The sequence below is a fragment of the Rhinolophus sinicus genome, linkage group LG05, assembly GCF_036562045.2.
Source record: "Rhinolophus sinicus isolate RSC01 linkage group LG05, ASM3656204v1, whole genome shotgun sequence".
In the NCBI taxonomy this organism is placed as follows: Eukaryota; Metazoa; Chordata; class Mammalia; order Chiroptera; family Rhinolophidae; genus Rhinolophus; species Rhinolophus sinicus.
In genome coordinates, this window is record NC_133755.1 from 128,862,111 (window position 1) to 128,882,192 (window position 20,082).

The 20,082-nt window shown below is 38.3% G+C and overlaps 1 protein-coding gene across 2 annotated transcripts; it reads right to left on the minus strand.

The window, feature by feature from the left end:
* Nucleotides 1–4,672: 4,672 nt before the first annotated feature.
* NDUFAF4 (NADH:ubiquinone oxidoreductase complex assembly factor 4) lies at nt 4,673–11,109 on the minus strand. Of its 2 annotated transcripts, none has more exons than XM_019743421.2 (3): nt 10,615–11,109; nt 9,994–10,088; nt 4,673–6,727 (listed from the first exon to the last, which is right to left on the minus strand). In XM_019743421.2, exons 1-3 carry the CDS (start codon nt 10,748–10,750, stop codon nt 6,443–6,445), a joined length of 516 nt encoding a protein of 171 aa, XP_019598980.2. In that variant the 5' UTR covers nt 10,751–11,109; the 3' UTR covers nt 4,673–6,442. The 2 variants fall into 2 exon arrangements, with proteins under 2 accessions (XP_019598980.2, XP_019598981.1); XM_019743422.2 differs by having other exon boundaries at nt 10,363–10,629.
* Nucleotides 11,110–20,082: the final 8,973 nt, after the last annotated feature.

Consider the following 20,082-nt stretch of genomic DNA (forward strand, 5'->3'; position numbering starts at 1 on the left):
GGAAGAACTTCCGCATGCACACTCACCAAATACACCAGCCATATAGAGGGAGTGGCTCTTGAGACCTTACCTCTTTGATAAACTAATTACATTTACATGATTTCCCCCCTTAAATGGCAGCTTCATTAGACTTGGGACAATAGCATTAATTACGACAAATAAACCCTTCTCAGGAGGGCTCTAATCTCTTCATCCTTTGAGTTCCCATTGCAAAGTGTTTATACTTTTAGGACACTTAAATTCTGCCCTATAGTGGGGTAATTTGTACATTTCTCTTATCCCAACAGGAAGCAAGGATTATATTTATTCCTTATCATAACTCTCACCTCTGGACCTAGCTCAGAGATTGGCACTCAATTAATACTCAGTAATATTCACTAAACAGAATTGAATTAAATTGCCATTCAATAAATCACTGAAGTGTTAGTTTGAATTTTTGGTCAGAAGTACATACCTCAGTTAGGAAGGCCAGAGTTCATATTGAGAAACTCATGAGAAATTAAGTTTGGAGAAATTAAGCAGGCATGGAACTTGGATATTATCGTGGGGGTGATGAGGTGAATTTAAACAGAGGAGCAACAGTTTCATGTTTCCTTTTTTTTTTCCCCTAGGAAAAATTAATCTGGATGCCAGTTGAGAAATGAATTACAGCCAAGATTGTGGCAGGAAGCTGAGGGTGGGATGGATGAGTTAGAGTGCGATCAGAGATGTCTGAACTTTGCAGTCTTTGTAACTGGGAGACTAGTGATATCACTGTCAAACCAACCGACCAACGAACATCCAGGCAAGGTATGAAAGTGATGATGGCAACTTGAATTAAAAAAAAAAATTCACTGAGGTATTAAGCATAATAAAGTATGTAAAGTGCTTTACTTTAAAATGAAAACAGCTTGATGTATTTGAGCATATGTGTATACTAATGCGACGTCTACCCTGCTCAAGACAGAGAACACTTCCAGTACCTCTCATGCCCCTTCCTAATCAATAACATATTAATTACAAGGCAAAAATAGTTATTTTACAGAGAAAATATGGGATGCCATCTTAACCAAGCCATGAGTGTTAACATCATCAAAATGAGAAAAACTGACATCATGCGTTTCCTGATATGATGCATTGCAAAGGGCGAAGATGAAAACAAAATCTTTGACACTTTTCACATAGGGAAGTGCGGCCTGTGTCCCCGACCCTTGAATCAAGGCAGGCTCTGTGACTGATCTGACAAACAGAAAAAGGAAGTGATGCTCTGACAATTTCTGACAGTTCTACTTTATTTAACCTGAAACATTTACTTTTGGAACTCAGCCAGTCACCATGCTAGGTAGAGCCCAGGTCACATGGAAAGCTTACCTACAGATACTCTGATCCAGTCTCAGCTGAACTCTCAGCCAACGACCAGCACTTGACTACCTGCTATAGGAATGGGCCAACTTGGATGTCCAGCCCAGTTTAGCCTTCAAATGACACCAACCCCAGTCACAACTACATGAGAGAGCCCAAGGCAAACCTGCCTTGCTGAGATTTCCAACAATCTGCAAAACCATGAGAGATAATAATGAATAGTTGTTTTAAGTTGCTGGGTTTTGAGATGGTTTGTTATGGAGCAAAAGATAACTGCAACAGCAGCTAACATGGTACAACTGTAAGCTCCGTGAGACTGTTATTTTTCCTGCTGTATCCCCAGCTTCTAGAATAGTGCCTGATAGATCAATAAATATTTGTGAATGAATGAATGAATGAATGAATGAATGAATAGCAGTATTATTGATTTGAGGAAATGACTGGAAAGCCACTTCTTTTAAAAACTATTAAGCAAAGTTTAAATGTTTGCCTTCTTTTTGCTTAAATTACTTGAGCAAGCACAGAAAGTTTTAAAAAATCATGCTATTAATTTTGTATCTACAATCAGAAGTGGGTCACACATTTGACCTACCTAAAAGTGGGTCTCTGAAAAAATAGAATGTGGCAACCTAAATATTTAAAGGCCTTGTTAAGGATGTCATTGCGGGGCTTTAGAATCTCTTACATCCGGTCCTTTTAAAATATTTTATCTTACCTTTTGCTATTCCTCCACAAGCACCAGGGCCAGCAACAAAGGTAACAAAAGAATAACCTAAAAGGAGAAAAGGTACTCACTTGATTTGGTGATATTGTATTCCTGAGATGTTTGGAAAACAAAAAATACTTTCCTTTCCTCCTTCCTTCCATTCTCTCTCCCTCTCCCTCTCTCCCCCTTTCTCTTTCTCTGTCTTCCTCTCTCTCCTTCTTTCCTTCTACAAGACAAATTTTAAGTGGTTTTTCCATTTCCAAGTTCCTTATCTGAACCAATGGTATCATTTGTGGACCAGCACCAGGAACAGAAAGGCAGATATAGAAATTATTAGATAATGAATGGATAATGGCCTAAGGAGCTATAGAGTATTTTAATAGAGTAGCGTATTCTATGCAAGGGTTTCCGTACACTAATAATAATCTAAATAATAAATAGGAGCCCATTTGTATTGCTTCTTATGTGGATAATTAAAAAGCAGCATCCATTTAAGTACTCACCAACCCAAACGAAGATATGTAAAATCATAATGCCATGTATTTTTAAAAAGTAAACTAAAAGAAACATAAAATTTAAATGCTACACAAAAACATATTTTTATGTAATAAGCATCACTGAAAAATGAAATTATAGATAATTCTAAAATAAAAGTAATAATCCTCATTATATAGTTCAAATTACTGGGTGATTTGTCTTATGCATACCTTGAAATGCAGGAAGACATTTAAAAAAAATTTGGCTATGACATTTCCCATACATAGTGTTACAAGGTATACTAAAACAGCAGAATTGCTTAAAATAATTCTCTAAATAGAATTGTTACTACTAAACATATATATTAAATTTAATGAATAATTATCCTTCTGGAATAAAAAGGCCTAAGGCTTATTTTAGTAATATTGTTTTTTTGGTTTTCTTTTCTTTTCCCTCAGTGGCCCCCTCTATTTCCAGAGGTAGATGTCAGCAATCCTACACATAAATCTTTTTATTTTATTTGCTTTGGAGCCATAAGTAGAGTTCATCATCAGTCAGGAGGCATTCTGTGGCTTTTCTTTTTCAAAATTAGACCACCTTTCCAAAGATTATATTCTCTCATGCAACCAAGAAATTTTCCCACTCATCAAGACTGTGATCTCAGGGATTACTTCTCAACTCCCAGGTACTGGCTTATCCCATTTTGACTAAATTTTTGTCCCCAAATTATTCGTCTTTATAATGACTTACCTGTTGCCTTTTTACTCACAGGAATCAATTTTGGTATTACCTACTATATACTTCACATTAATTCACTAAAAATTTCAGAACTTCATCTCTGTTCTGGTTCCTGTTCTTCTAACTCACGAGCCTGTCTTCAGTTCTACTTACATGTGCTCCCAACAGTTCTTATATTGTTGGAGCAGTGACAATGGCAAAAAAAGGCCATGAAAACTAGTGACCCAAATGCACTGAATGTAAAACTTTGGTTTCTATATAGGGGTTTAGATATAAATGCTTCTGATATTTCATCATTTCTCCTAACAAGTATTCCTAAAGCAGAAGAAATGGAGTATCCAGATAAACAAATGGATACACATTCCTTCTCTCAAACTACGCGTACTTAATGGTGGGTCTGTCAGGACAAGTAACTATCAAGCAGTAAGTGATGGCTATTTAAGATGCATAAAACCATTTTAATCCTATGTACGTGTTCATTTCTTATGTATTTTCAATTTGTACCCAACAGGCTGTCTTTAAGCACAGCCCCAGTTCAAGGTGTTTTGAGTCTCTTCAGTTCAACCCCTCCAGGTATGGGTCCAGAAACTGCCTCACCAACTGTCCAGGGCCCTACCCTCTTTTCCTTGGTCTGTGAGGGTGTGGAGGCGATGTCCATGCACATGCATTAGTTGGGGCCAATCAAAGCCCTCTGGCAGAGTGGTCAGTCCCAAGTAGTTAGTAAGATGCTAAGTGTTGATAAAATGGAGCTAAGAGGGTTGTGTCCAGATTCCAGGTGGCCTTCAAGACCTCCAGTAGTCCCTTTTGTGGTTAGGATGACCAGACCTCCTAGTTCGTCCAACACATTCCACTTTTCCTACTGTCCCTATTATCCTAATTGGTGCCCTTTTCACTCTCAAGTGTCCCAGTTTGGGCAATAAATTATATGGTGACCCTATGTATGGTAGAACTTTGCCAAATCCACCCACATAGGCAGATTTTTTTAGTATCAGCTCCCTGGATCCCAGTTCTTCCCACTCTATGATCAACCTCCCTCCCTCCTCTCCTGACCCTGGTAACCCTACTAGGGTTTAAATCCAGGTTCCAACACTTACGAGGTAATCTTTGTAGCCACTTTAGCTCTCCATGCTTCCATTTTCCTGTAAAATATAGTTAAGTTTCCTACCTGCAGTAAATATTTCCTACCTGTAGTAAATAGTAAGCAAACTAATACACGTAAAGCAGCTAGATCAGTGCCTAGTACTTGCTTTTAAGATGTTAGTAATTATTACCTGTTTCACAGCTGAGGACATTCAAGGTCACATGGCTAGTAGTGATGTGATCTATACCCAGGTTTTCTAATACCACGTTTTCTGTCACAACTCTACCACCGAAGTGCTCTCCTATATATAATAAACAATAACAGGCCAATGAATGACACGGAAAGTGCTTTATTATGTGACACGACAAAACAGCCCTATTTACAGTTGCCTCACCACAGTATAGATATGAATAGGGAACATGGCTCAGAAACAGCAGTATTATTGACTCAAGTATTGGTATTTATCTGTTAAAGTTTTGATGATTTACCCGAGTTTTACAATGTCATTTTTTATTGAGTTGTTGTCTTCGAAAGAACTGTTTTAAACTAAACTTGGTATATTCACATAATGAAACTAAATTTGAAAATCAGCTAAAAATTTCCATCTCAGTCAGTATTTTTCTTCTTTGTATTACACATGCCTCATTTCATGTTCACGCTGACTTCCTCAGCCTCTTCCATCCCATTTCCAGGGGACTCCCTGGGTAGTGAATCTCTATCTTTCCTCAGAGACACTGATAACTTGGAATTTTTCTTACCATTCCCCAATATTCCTACAACTCATACCTTCTGCTCTTTTGAGATATGCTTCTTATTGGCACAGCAGAAAAAAACAAAACACTAGGATTCTGGAAACCTAAACTCTGGGCCTGGCTATGTCATAAAGTACAGGTAAGCTTAAATAGGTCATGAAACTTCCCCAGGCCTCTGTTCTCAACGGCAAAAAGTAAGTCGTATTTGTTCAGTCCTTTATTATCTTATCTTCACAGTAACCCTTAGGTTTAAATAAGGCAGCATTATAATCATTTACAGAGGAAATTCAATCTCAAAGAAGTGACACAATCCACCCAAGATCTCACAGGTAGTTATACGACAGAGCTAAACTTACACAATCTTGCTCAAGACCTTAGGACTGGTATACATTGTGCTCCTAAGTTTGTTAAATGAATGAAGCAGCAATTTCCCAGGTCCCTTCCAGTGATCACATTTTATACATCTACTAGCTGTTTGTTCTCTCTTCTTTCAACCAGCATTTCATTAGCAAATATATTTGGTCACCCAGTTTCATTTATCACGGTTCTTTGATTTAACCATTCTTTAACATTTTCTTATATTTCTATATTAAGTCCAGAGAACAGTTATTTTTTTCAGATAGTTCCCACTACTACCTGCCTCTTTGAAAGCTTTGAACTTATCTGTTTGTCAAGGCAGAGATTGCTAAAATTTTACAAACACCAATTCCTTTTTATAGTTTTGATAAGTTATTTCATATGTAAAACCAGTTCAAAACAAAAACAAAGTCCTCATTCTTATTCCTCTTAGTAGTAAAAATGCCTTTTCTGTTGATTTTTGTGTTGTCTCCTGTCTGCCTTTCATTGCAAAATACTGTTATTCTACCTCACGGTCAAGCCTCCGTTTCCCTAGCAAGAAAATGTCAGTCTTAAGAGTCAGCAAAGCTCTTACTTTCACTATTCCATAAGAAGAATAAACTATCCACCTAACTTGGAAAGTGAAGCTTTCAATGTTAAATGAGGAATTCGGGACATTTTCCAAGAGGCCATATGACCAATTTAAAAGCCAATGATATGATGTGCCTAAAATAACACACTAACCTTTTTATTTGTAATAAATTGATACATGTGCTATTTGGTCATGCTGATACTACATATGAACACATGCCTAAACCCAATTAAAGTTTAAAAGAAAACAAAATGTATTCTATAGTCAGTCTTGAAAATTTAGCAGAGCTTAATAAATAGTATGCCTTCACAAGAAGGGAACTTTAAACATTCAGTAATCTATATAATTTGTTAAAAATGAGATGACAAACGGCATGGGAACAGGGAGTACATATGGAAAAGGTAACTTCAAGATTTCCTTCATTTTGATTGTATTGCTTTCTTATCTTCAGGGGGGAAGATTTTGACTTCAAAGGTTACAAAATATTTAAGAAGGGAATTTACATCTTTCTGTTCTAGATGGTATTCTTTTGCTATTTTCTCAGCAGTCCATGTTTCCGGATAAAGTTTATGATTATTGAGAAGTGTTAATGCCTCTACAACGGAAATTTTGCCTTTGGGAATGTTCTCAATATTCATGTCAAAGTGATTGCCCTTCGGCAATCTGTACTCCTTTGGCTCCGGAGGCGGTCCAACATCTTTTACCTAGGATCAAAAGACAAAAACAAACAAAAAGCCTTTTAAGATGAAAAGATCTGACAACTACATTCACACTTCTCAAATCTCCCCTATTCTTCTTCAAATACTACACGTGCTTCTTCAAACTACACTTTCTCATTACAATGAGCCGTGGTTCCACGGCACTTTTGCCACATCACCATTTCATAACTGTGGCTCAATCATCATGAAGCAATTCAGGTAGTTCTAGAAAATAATACTCGAATGTATACCATCCACTCATCACATTATTCTATGTATATTAAAAGAACAACAATGAATTCATTAAAAAATGTTTTTAAAAGGGCAGGACTCTAATGCTGCCTTAACAGTTTACTTGATAATCTCTATTGTTTCCCAGTTTTGTTTTTCAAGTTCAATGCCTCCAAACACTCTGAATGAATTTACATATTGCAAGCGATCTTGCCTCTTCAGAGAAAATAAACTAATGTTTCTAATACTTCAACAAATACAAATAAAACAATCGATGCGCACCCATCTTTCCATCTGTCTCACCCAAGCTGAATCCTAGCATTTGTGCTCTGTATTTCATTCCTATTACCTAGTTATGCCAATCATTCATTCCCTTTTCCTTTCAACTACACCCTGCCTACTGCTGCTGCTTGGTCAAAATACAAAAATACTGTAGTCACTACCTTTAAAAAACACCCACCAAACCCAAAACCAACACTTCCGTTATGACTAGTTTCCTTCTTTTCAGTTAAGATTTAAAAGAAAATGATCTTTGTGATATCTCATCCAGAGGATTATATCTCAACCCAGAGGGCATTTTTCAGGTTTTATCTGAACTCACTACAGCATCTGACGCTGAGGGCCACTCCAACATACCTTTAATTATCTTTCCCTTTGGTTTCCATGCCATCCCTCTCCTAGTTTTCCCTGTCTCTCCAGTGATTTCTTCTGTTTCCTTTGTGGGCTCTTTCCCTTCAGTTGCCTCTTAAGTATTAATGTGCCCCAAGTTCTGGCCCAGGCCCTCTTTTCACTCTATAAATTTCCTAAGTAATCCCACGTATCACCCAAACTTCCATTACTACCTACATCTTAATTACTTTCAAACCTCATCTCAAACCTAGACCTTTCTCCTGACTTCTAGACCCAAATTCCCAAATGCCAAATAGGCATCTCTGCTTGGGTAATTTATAAGCACCTCAAAATCAACATGTCAAAAACTCAACTGATCCCTTTCCTCTGAAAACGCAATTCTATCCCCATATTCTCTCAGTAACTAGCACCACCCACCTCCCATAACCCATTCCAAAACTCAAAGCTTCTCTGACGTCATGTTATACCTGACATCTCCCTCGCCCCCTCACTCATTACATCCAACTAATAACCAAATCCTATCGATACTGCCTCCAAAGTCCCTCTAAAAGCCATTTACTTCTCTCCCAGTCACTAAATCAATTCCCTATTATGAAACAAATCTAACATCACTTTAATAAAAAAAAAATAAAAAAAATCTAACATCACTTTCCCACATGAAACTCAGTAATTTCCCATTATCATAAGGATAAAACCCAAATTCCTTAGCAAGACAAGTAAAGACCTTCACGATCACCCCCATCTGACCTCATTTCTCCCAAACTCGTCCCTTACACTTTCCCCTAACTGTTGCTGAACTCTAACCATTCTCCAAAGGTGTAACATATTCTCCTACCTTTGTATTGTAACTTTGGCCTGAAACACTTTCCCAACTTCTTCACTTTCCAAAACACAAAGCTCCTCTTATCTTCCTATTCCCAGGTAGATCCTCCTTCCACTCCATAGGCACTTTTATTAAGATTTCCCTTCTGATTAATTCAACATTCTCTCTTGATTAAAACAAACAAACAAACTCTTAGCAAATTGAAAATTGAAGAAAATATCCCAAATGTGATAAAAGTATTTTTAATCAGCAACAATATCATTTTATTATAATTAATGCTGAAACATCAGAAGCATCCTATGTAAAGAAATTACAGGATAGAATATCAACTTTCATTGCTATGCTAATACTATAGACAACACAATAAGAATTAGGTATAAATACTAGAAAGCAAGAAAACAATGTAATTCTATGCCAATGATATGAGAATATCTTTAGAAAAATGAGAGAATGAACTGAAAAACTAATAAATAACCTAGCAACGTGAGTAGCTACAATACAAAAGTCACCCACTTTCTGACATATTAGCAATAAACACTTTAAAAACTCAGGGTGAAAGAGATCCCATAGTAACAACCTTCCCTCTATCTTCCAAAGATTCAATAATACAAAGAAGTTAATTCTCCTCAAATTAATCTATAAATTCTAATTCAGCTACACTCAAAATCCAAACAGGACATTATTAAAGAACCTGACAATTTGCCTCAAGTTCATCTGGGAAAAAAAAAAAAAAAAATGTGTCACAAGAGCCAAGAAACTTTTGAAAAGAAACAGAGGAGGCGGTAACAGATATCAACACACATTATAAAGTTCTATTAATTAATATAGTGTGATTCTAGTGTAGAAATAGAATGATAAATAAACAGAACCAATAAATCCATAATCAGAAACCATCCCTGATCCTCCAAATCTCAAACAGGTCCCCCAGATATACTCACGTGCCTATACTTCTCCTCCACAGACCTATGAGTAATCATGTACTTATGATTGCTCATCTATTCAATGCCTGTCCCTCACAATACTATAAGCAGTGTGACCGCAAGGACTAGGTCTGTTTTGATTAGCACTACACATAAAACACTTCTGCCAGGCATTTATATATGGATTTAAATATAAGTTCCCATTCACAAAGTATTCTGTGATCGTGCTCCTTTTACATATATCTGAACATATCCTTAAAAACCAAAAATGAAAAAACCCAAATACAACACTAAAGGAACCCCTGAGATTAGAACATACCTCAATACAATGTGGGGGTAGAAAATAGTATTAAAGCTCTCCTTTCGTCATTTAAATGGCAACCACTAGAAGTACCTTACCAAGTCCTACAAATTCTTAAATAACATCAAATACTTCACACAGTTGCATTCAATCAATACTTAAACAAGTCTGTTAGAATTTCAGTACATAACCAATGAACCAAGGCATGTGTGTCCTGCTTACATCACTGTTCTGGTTACAACTACACTGACATGTTTACACTTGCAGGGCATCTCGCTCTTTTACTATTTGCCACACTTTTCTTGACCATTTTCCTGGAGCCCCCAAAAGTTAAATTACTTATTTTCTTAATTAAAGTACACATTACCTGCACAGGATCTTTGGAATCAACATATACGTCTTTTAGTAATGACAGCAGTTTGTCATCTTTTCTAACAATGTCTCCCTTAATATCTGGATGAGCTAAGGAAAGAAAAAGAATGTCACAGTATTAAAACCAACGAAAATTCTTCTAAGATCCTAAACACTTAATACACGACACTTTTACTTTTTAAACAAACTATCGTTTGGGCAGTATGGAAAAGACATTTCACAATAAATCAAAATACTAATTCTGCCTCGGCCTCCATCGTTCTGTGAAGGCACCTAAAGAAAATTTCCGCTGCACATGATCCCTTCTAATTTTGATTCCCAGTGTCAAGTAGCTAAGCGTTAAAGGCAAAAAGCAGGCCTGCACCGGACAGCAGGGGCACAGGGCTGCATCTCCGGGACGACCAGGAAAGCAGAGCCGCCGACTCCATGGCGAGCGCTAGGGGGCTGGCTCAATGTCACCGGCCTGGTGGCTCCACCTTCCCGCGCTCGGCTGACCGAGGCCCAGCGGCCGTCCCGGGTCACCCCGACCTCTGCACCGACGGCCACCCGCGGGGAACCGCCCCGCCGGCACAGAGACCCCGCTCGCCCGGCGCCGACGCGCCCTCGCACCACTCACACTTCATTTGCTCTCGCAGGAGGCTCTTGGTGGAGGGGTGCCTGGGAGCGGGAGAGGGCTTCATCTTGCTGATTTCCCGTTCCGCCCGGTTCTCTAGGTTGAAGTTCCTAATTGCGCGAGCCACCGACGCCCCCATCTCCTCACAACATGATGCCCTCAGTTAACAACGCACGTGGGAAAACAGCCGTGTGGGCGCCCTCCGTCACGAACCGAGCATGCGCACGCCTGGGGTCGAGCGGGTCGCGCGCCGGAAACAGGCGCTACATGCGCGCCGTTTGCCCCCTAGCGGTCGGGAGGGCACACGCCGCATCGCCGCCCAGACTGGATCCGAGGGCGTCCTGCCTCCGGGTCCAGCGACGAGTTCTCGCGTGCGGTTACTGACGGAGGCTGGAGGGTGGCTCAGGGCTCAAATCCACGGATGCTGTCACCTCTGGAGACTCATTGAGTCAGCAGGGGGGGCTTTAAAACAGTTACCTGCCATGCGGACTTTCTGATTTAATGCTTCTGGCGTGAGGCCCTGCATTGGTTCAGGCTTCCCACGTGATTCCAAAGTTGCAGGCTGAGTAGGGAAAGTCGTAAAGGAAACTGACCTTGAAGTCCTTTCACGGGTCCATGCAGCCAAAGAGGAAGCCAGCAAAAATGGAATTGCATCAGGATACATGAAGGTTCGAAAATTGCTCTTTCCTGCTCTTGTGAAAGGAACGCAATGAAATGTATTCATTTTCGATGAGTATTTGTTCTCTGTCACTCTGTTATTTAAATGCCCCTTATTTTCTTGTCCCCTCTCCTGCTTCATTTCTGAGCCACGGTGTTCCTTTTTTCCTAGATCTTTTACATCCCGCGGTCATAACTCATTTGACCTAATTTTATCGATTTTAGTTATGCTGCCCTTTCCTTTCCCTTTGTTTTTGGTACTAATTTGTGTTATTTCTTCACACTAGTAAGTACTAAATCACCGCGTCATTCCCATCTTTCCTGCCTTCCTCATTCCTTTTAGGCCAGGGAGACCTCCGTATAACTTAATGAAAGGAATAGCCAGTATGACATTAAAAAAACAAACCAAAAATACCGAGTTGTTCTCTCGTTTTTTCTCTTATTGTCCCCCCCCCCCAAAAAAAAAAAATTCTGAATGGATTACTGTGTTTCTGATTTTATTTAAGATTGTTTAGAAATATTGTCATTAATCCATAATACCAGGAAGTAGCGGGGTTTCCAAAGTTACAATATTTTTCACAGATTGTGGCTGCAAATTGGTTTTTAGTGTTCCTAGATCTGCTTAGCAAAATGAAGTTGGTTGTTTGTTTTTAATTACTTAAAAGCAAGAAAAGAGTCCATGTAAAGATAATCAAAGTAACATATTTTTTAAAAGAACCAAAGTAAAGAAAGGGCAGTTTTATTTAAAGAAAACTAATACAATCAGTAAACATATTTAATCACAGCAAAAGTATTACAAGGAGAATTGCTTCCCCCGTTGATCATCTGAAACGTTTTTATTGGGCTAGGTGTTTGGATTTTACAGAGGCTAAAACCAGTGTTCTCTGGTAGTTAGTCGGGAAGTTATCCTGAAGGTGGCAGGCTACTCCAAGATTTCCATCTCAGACAGACATGCTCCTAACTTGGTGCTTTTTTAGCTTAGGTTTCCACAGGTGCCAAGAAATTTTTATCTGCCTCATTATGTCCGTGAGCTTCAAAAATTATGGTAATAATTCCACTCACTGCCTATTAAAATACTTTGAAACTGAAAAACTCATTTTCATAGAAATTCCACCACACTTCTGGCAGCATGAAAAAATAATGTTAGATAGAAGTTACAGGAAATGTAGGTTGCTGTGGGGATTACTGCATGAAAGAATTCCATAGATTCCCACATTTAGGTAGAGTTTGGATTCCATATTCATGGAACATCCAACCCGTGCCAGCTGCTTTGCCTGGTCCTGCCTGGTGCTGCTCAAGCCTGCAAAGAACAGAACAGAAGGCAACATACTCCACCAGAAATACACAATTGGCTGTCACCCCTTGGGAATCATCATGGAACTAAACCCTGAACCACAAATGCATAATTCTAGCTCTTCTTGTCAAAGCATGTGAATTAACAGGAAGTCTGAATTCAGAACTCCTCCTGCGCTTATGTTAAGGGTTGAAGTCAGGTCCCCACGGAACGTATAACTAGAATGCTGCTCAAAATCAAGCGTCTCTCTGAGCAGAGTGTTATGATGGGTACAGATTGCTGAATATCTTAGGGTACAAATAAACCCAGGGTCTTGCCAACACACTAGAATCTAAATTCTATGAGAAAAGGAAAATTTGCTTTGTTCACTGCTGTCTCCATCACATTGAACAGTGGTTGGTACCCAATAGGAACTAAACAAATGTCAAGTAAGTCAGATAAACCCGAAGACCAGCCCGGCCTCTGAGCTGGAGTCCAGACGCTGAATACCAGCCCCTCCACCAGAAGTGAATCCTTGTGACTGTCACCGTTGAACATACTTTCCTCATCTTAAAATTGGGATGTTAGTTTTAATTACGTAATGGGTTTCACACCATTTAAAAGATAAAGTGTCTACTACAGTGCCTACCTCAATATGATATTCCGTATTTGTATTGGTTTCTATTTTCCAGAGGAGCAGAGAGAAGTTTGAAAAAGAACCAAATATATTGTGACACCCTGGTCTATAGCTGAATGAAAGGGATAAAATACTTAAATATCTGAAAGTAAAGTAAGACCCATGTTCTTTAAGAATTTAATTTAAAAATAAGTATCCCAAATTTGATTTTTATATACTAATTTGTGTGCTCTGCACATGGTGCATTGCTGGGCTCATGAAGGTCAGAATTTGGGTGGGAATTATTAGCTCAGGGGCACAAAATGCCACCTGCTCTTATCTGGCATTGGCAGCAGAAATAGTCCCTAGCCAGTCCCCTCCGCGCTTCCCTCCCTCCTCAATCTTTCTCTCTGTGCTTACACTGTGACCTTTGCACACTCCTTCCCTTGAACATAATTCAACAGCATTCTGTATTCTCCAAAGAATTGCAATCACTAAACCCAGGTGACTGGTGACTCAAGGAGCCCAGGACAGCCCCTAGAGATTTCACTGACCAAACCCCAGCTACTAGTGGGCAGAGGAGCAGATCGGGGAGGAATGACTCATCCTGGCAGAGAGAGCGAGGGCCTGGACTCAAGCTCAGGAACCAGGAATGAGTGAAAGTTCAACTGAGGTCATTTACAAAGTTCCCAAGCTTGACCAGTTAGTTCCATAGTGGTCAGAGTTATAGGTTTGTGGAATATTTGGGGGACAAAAACCCAAAATCCCAAACCAAAACAGACTAGGCTTTGGGCAGATCCAGTATTCATATTGAAAGACACCGGGTCTCATAGATAAGAATTATCAGTCAGCAATTTATACCCACATGCCTGCTTTGTGGCTATTGCACTCATGACTTTTGTCATTGTATGAGTTTCCCATTAATGCTAACAAATTACTGCGAAATAGTGCCTCAAAACAGAACAAAATTATTACCTTATATTTCTGGATGTCAAAAGTCCAAAATGGGTCTTAGGAGGCTAAAATCAAAATGTCTGCAGAATTGTCTTCCTCCTAGAATCCCAAGGAGAAAATTCCTTGGGTTTTGCTTTGTTTTTTTCTGTTAGTTCTGTTTTGTTTTTTGGCTTCTAGAGGTCTACAACACATCTTGGCAGCCAGTAATTGTATAGCTTCACTGTCATGTCTTCTTTTCTGACTATGACTCTTCTGTCTCCCTGTTTCCCTTATAATACTCTTGTGATTACATTGGACCTAACATAAATCCAGGATAATCTCCCCATCTCAAGATCCTTACCTTAATCACATCTACAAAATACTTTTTGCAGGTTTTGGGGATTAAGAGGGAAATGTTTTTAGAGGGGCATTATTCTGCCCACCACAGTCATCATCTTGAGAAACTCATATCTATCAGTGTAGCGATGATATGTAGTAAAATTCAAAGAAAGGGTGATGGAGAGAATGCCTACTATTCTTCATTCAGCCCCATGGAGCTTATCTTCCAATGAAACTACCTAATTGTTCAAAGAATAAAACCGTCTTGCTTGGGCAATAGTGTTTCAGGCTTTGCCTAAGAGCCATAGTAGCTCACTAGTAAATTGTTGCTACTGCACAGGGAGGCAATTCTTCCTATATCCCCAACCTCTCATCCTCCTGGAGCACCTGTATCTGAGAAGCCTCAGTGAGCAAGAGTGTGAATCTCCCTTGTGTATAGAGCAGCATGACTAGTTTCCCTAATTACGGCATCTTAGACATACCAGAAGCCTACCACTTTTCTTACTCTTCTTCCCTCTCCATTATTTTCCTCTTGGCTTAGAATTTTACAATCACCCACCCATTCATATCTTTGTGTTAAGATTGTTTTCCTCTTCTCTGACTGTATCCACCTTTAAAAGGAAAGTACTCCTGGGGAAAGCAAGCCATTTGTGGAAGAGTTTATCAGTTTTCTGAACTCATGGACTGGAAGAAGATGGCTGCCTGAAAAGGGGAAGAGAGAGGGGGAAAGTAGAAGCTATTGGGGAAAAATGGGAGATGAGAGAGATAGGAAAAAAGGAACAAGAGAATAGAGTCAGAGGCAGAAAAGGGCATCTATAGCTAAGGAGGCTCCTTACCCAGCTCCTCTCCCTACAGCTTCTTCTGTTGACATTCTCCTTGTACAAACTATTTAAAAATGAACATCATTGAAAGAAATAATTATCAAAACCTGTGGAATACAGTCAAAGCACTATTGGAAGAAAATATATGTGTCTTTCTGTTAAATACATTTGTTAGAATACTGGAACGATTAAAGGTAAATGAATTTGAATTAGGCATTCATGTCAAAACACGAGAAAAAGTGTATCAAAAGAAATCCGAAAAAAAAAATGTTTAAAGGATTGAAGATAAATCAGAAATTAATTACATAGAAAAAACCCCATTACCATAGTTCTTTGGAAATATAAAATCTGACAGATCCAAGTAAAAAACAAGGCACAAGTAAAACCCCTTCGAATATTTTTGGAAAGAACATGATCACAAATTCAGAGAGTCTTTTTTTAATTGAAAGAAAATGATATATACAAGTTTATATACAACTTTAATATATATCTCCCCTCCTTGAGTGACTTGTTTCTAACCAATAGAATATAGCAAGTGTGAATAGAATAGAATAGAATAGAATAGAATAGAATAGAATAGAATAGAATAGAATAGAATAGAGCATAGATATAGGACAGAATACAACATAGAATAGAATGTGGTCACCCTCATGATTATCTTATGTCAGATAAGACTCCATCTTAGGAGACACGACAGAGTCTCCTACTGGTCTTGATGAAGCAAGCTGCCATGTTGTTACCAGGTCTTTCAGAGAGCCTGCAAAGAGGCCACGTGGCATGGAACTTCAGGGGCATTTAGGACATGAGAGCAGCCCCCAGGTGACAGCTAGAAGGAAATGGGTATCTCGATCCCACAACCACAAGGAACTGAATTTTGCCAACAGCCACATGAGCCTGGAAAAGGACTCCGAACTCTAGCAAGTAATATAGCCCCATCAATACTGTATAATCATTTCAATTGATTCACAAAATATAGTTGCTTAAATTCAACACCCATTACTAATAATAGACTTAACCCGCTAAGAATAGAAGGAAAATGTCTTTACTTGATAAAGAGTACATATCAACAAATTATAGCAAATACCATATTAAATGGTGAAATGTTAGATTCAGGCCTAGGAAAAAGTCAGTGCTGTCCACTATTGACCTTATTCAACCTTTTGCTAAAGGTCCTAGCTAAAAGAACAAGAAGAGGAAGTAAGAATGATTCATTCTTTTGCAAAATCAGTACCTCTGTATTCCTAGAAAATTTGAGAAAATCATTCAAAGAACTATTACTATTAGAACTTATAAAACAATTCAATGAGACAGCTGTCCTACACATCGGTTAGAAAGCATAATGGCCCCAAAACAATTCCATTGATTATGGCCACGATCCTAGAAATAAACTTGCAAAAATTTGCAAAACCCAAATCAAATAAACCACAAAATCTAGGAAAATAGAAAAAGAAACACATGGCTAGATCTACCAGGTTCCTTGATGCAAAGAGTCAAGAATGCAAAAATGTCAATTCTTTCACAAATTAATCCATAAATTTGAGATGCTTTCAATTGAAATTGTAAAGTGAAAAATGACAATGGATACTAAAGTTCATCTGGAAGAGAAAATGAAAAAGTAGGTAACTAATTTTTGAAACAACCATGAGGAAGTACTTGCCCTGTAAGATATTAGAATGCAATTTAAAACTTTACAGTGTAATATTGATCCAGTAATAGGTAAATATATCAGTAAATATGACAGTGATAAGACAGATCTAATTACGTGTAGAGTGACATTTAAAATCACCCTATGATGATATAAGAATCTAACTCCTCCCAACCTCGAACAGAGAGCCAAATTTTCAACCACATTTATTGACCCATCTGCCATTTACCCTTGCTCTCCTTTCCAATTTGTCACTTGGTTCCTCATCTCCTTTCTTCTCTCCAGTTTTCCCTGCATCACATAAGCTTTCGTAATTTATTTGTCCCTCCACATCCCCACATTCTTGCTTTTTATAGAAGTAAGGAACATTTCATTATGGCTTTGTTTTGGTTTGATTCCAATGACGTAATTTTGTTCTGTTCATAGCAATTTAATCAGTACAATAATTCTCCATCTTGGCACCAGCTATAGAAGGTACCCCGTAGTTTGGCAAGGAAAAAAAATGTGAAAATTTATAAAGAACAAGCAAATATTCAAGAACCAATTTTCATTTCAAGACAAGACTTAGGGAAACAGGGAATATGAAACAGAGAATTCCAGAAGGACTCCAGAATAGCTCTGAAAAGCAAATTATAACTAGAACAATTTATATTTGCTAGTAAACCCATTTCAATAACTCCAGAGCTAGGATCTCTGTTTGTTCTCTCTGTCTGTCTGTCTTCAGGTCTGGTCCTGTTTGATTGTAACTGTCTCTCTGACTCTTTCCTCAACAGCCTTAGTACAAAATAGTGATTACAAATAGGCTTAGCACCAAACAGACCTGCACTGAATCTTAGTTCTATTTTCCTGACTGTATGATTTTGGGGTAAATCCCTGAAATTTTCTGGTACTCAGTTTCCTCATCTGTACAATGGAAATACCAATACTACTTACCTGATAGGGTTGTTATGAAATATAATGCATGCGAAGGCATAGGACTTGGCATACAGTAAACATTCAAGGTGTTAGTTATTCTTTTATATAACAAACTATTAATATAATATGAAATATCTTAATAGTAATAACCAAGTTGGTTAGCACTGCAGAGTTTAGAAATTAGTATTTTCAGATCCATTATTTCATTAATATATTATTGCAATGCTCTAGTATTTTATTCATATTATAGATATTTCAGAAGAAGCATTTAGATGCCTGATGTTGTTTTTACAATAGTGGATACCCTAGAAAGTATATGAAATGCCCTTGTCTATTGACTTTTGGAAGAAGTTTCTTCCTGTCAGTCCATGCCTTTGCAGGCCAGCTCTTCCAATAGTCTCCCCTTTTGCTAGCTTCTCCCTTCCTCTGTCGCTAGGAATTGCACACCTCCCTAAACTTTAGTACACACAACCCCTACTGAGTCTCATCTCTGTTGGATGTGATACTGTTTGCCAAGACAGAGAGGCAGAATTCTATGACCCCTAGCTTCCCTAAGCAGATAACCCAGACAAGCCTGCCTGGACTTCTGACCTACATAACAATGAGATAACAAATGGATACTGTTTTAAGCCTCTAAGCTTGTGGTGACTAGTTATGAAGCAATACAAAAAGGTGGTGAACACACAATGTGATGTATAGATGATGTATTACAGAATTGTACACTTGAAACTTATGTAATTTTACTAACCATCATCACCCCCATAAATTTTAATTTAAAAAAAGTATATAGCAGGTAGTCTGAGAGTAAGGTTGGTTATGAAGCGGGTGGCAGGGGACCCTGGGAATCATAAAGCCAGAGTAAGATGTGCCCCTGACCCTTGAACCTACAAACCCAGGAGAGCTCAAGGATTGCACCCTCCCCTCACATCTCATGCAGCATATCAAGTGCCTAACAACATGCCAAAGCACTGAATGAAGCACTAGGGACAAAAACAAAATCAAATCCTTGTATCCAGGAGAGACAATATTGTAAGGCAGTGTTATCACATGGGACTATTAACAGAAAGAACGTACTAGGAACAAAAACACAAGAGGGTAGGGGTAATCATCCATGAAGATACACAAAGAGCTAGCCAGTAGAAGGGGAATATCATGACTCATACAAATATAAAAACATGTCAGTAGTTTTGTTTAACTCTAAATGAGGGAACTAGAGATTTACAAACAGTTAAAAGAATAAAAAAAACATGCCATCAGGAATTTAGGGGGGAGAGAGAGAGAGAGAAGACAGACAGAAGAATGGGATAAAGCTATTGTTGAAGTCAGCTGGTAGCGGTCTTTAAATGATGAAATATAGAGTTCATTAATCTCTAGGTGTGAAGGTGAGAGTCATAGAGCTATTTTAGAAAAATGATTGACATCTACATAAAGGATGGTTTGGAAGAGAAAAACCAGGTAAGATGCTGTAACTATTGTCCATGTGGGAGGTAAGCTTTTTTGTCCAGTTTTCTTATGAATATCTATTTAATAAGAGATCTTTTTTAGACATATTTTCCATTTAAGCTAGATGAATAAACAGCAACCTAGACAGTGGGATTTGAAATTCAGAGGCTGGAGCATGAAGTTATCTGTTTTAATATTCTCATGCCACTCGTGGTGTAGTTTGTCTTTTTCAGGGCCTTGGGTTGAACAGAAGCTCAGAATGTTCTGGTGCAATCCTGTGGACTGGAAGGTTCCTAAGCCATGGCCACAGGCTCAGTAGTGCTTATACTTCCAGAGAAAGCTAAAAATATCACTTCTGTCTACAGATCTAAGCAATGTGATTTAGAAAACTAGTATATGAGGTTTCTGTTTTCGTAAAAAAATAAATAAATAAATAATGCATGTACCTAGCTAGCTACTCTTTGATAAGGAGTTTAAATACGTTTTCTGTATGAAATTGTAAATGTTTATACCAGTAAGCGAGCATCTTGTTACTAACAGTGTAGCTTTGTTAGAAAACTCGTGGTAGCCCTTTTTAAAATAATATTTGATTATGAAAATTTCAAACATATTTAAATGTACAGAGTTTAGTGTAATGACTCACCATGTACCCTTCACCCAGTATCAATAATCACCAATTCATGGCCAATCTAATTTTTTCTATATCCTTTATCTTCCCATTTTCCTCCCTCCCCGCAGTTACTTTGAAGCAAATCCTATATGTCTTATCATTCTAAAGGCATCTTCCAGGGCTACTCTTTTAAAGCATAACCATAAAATAATCGTAGTC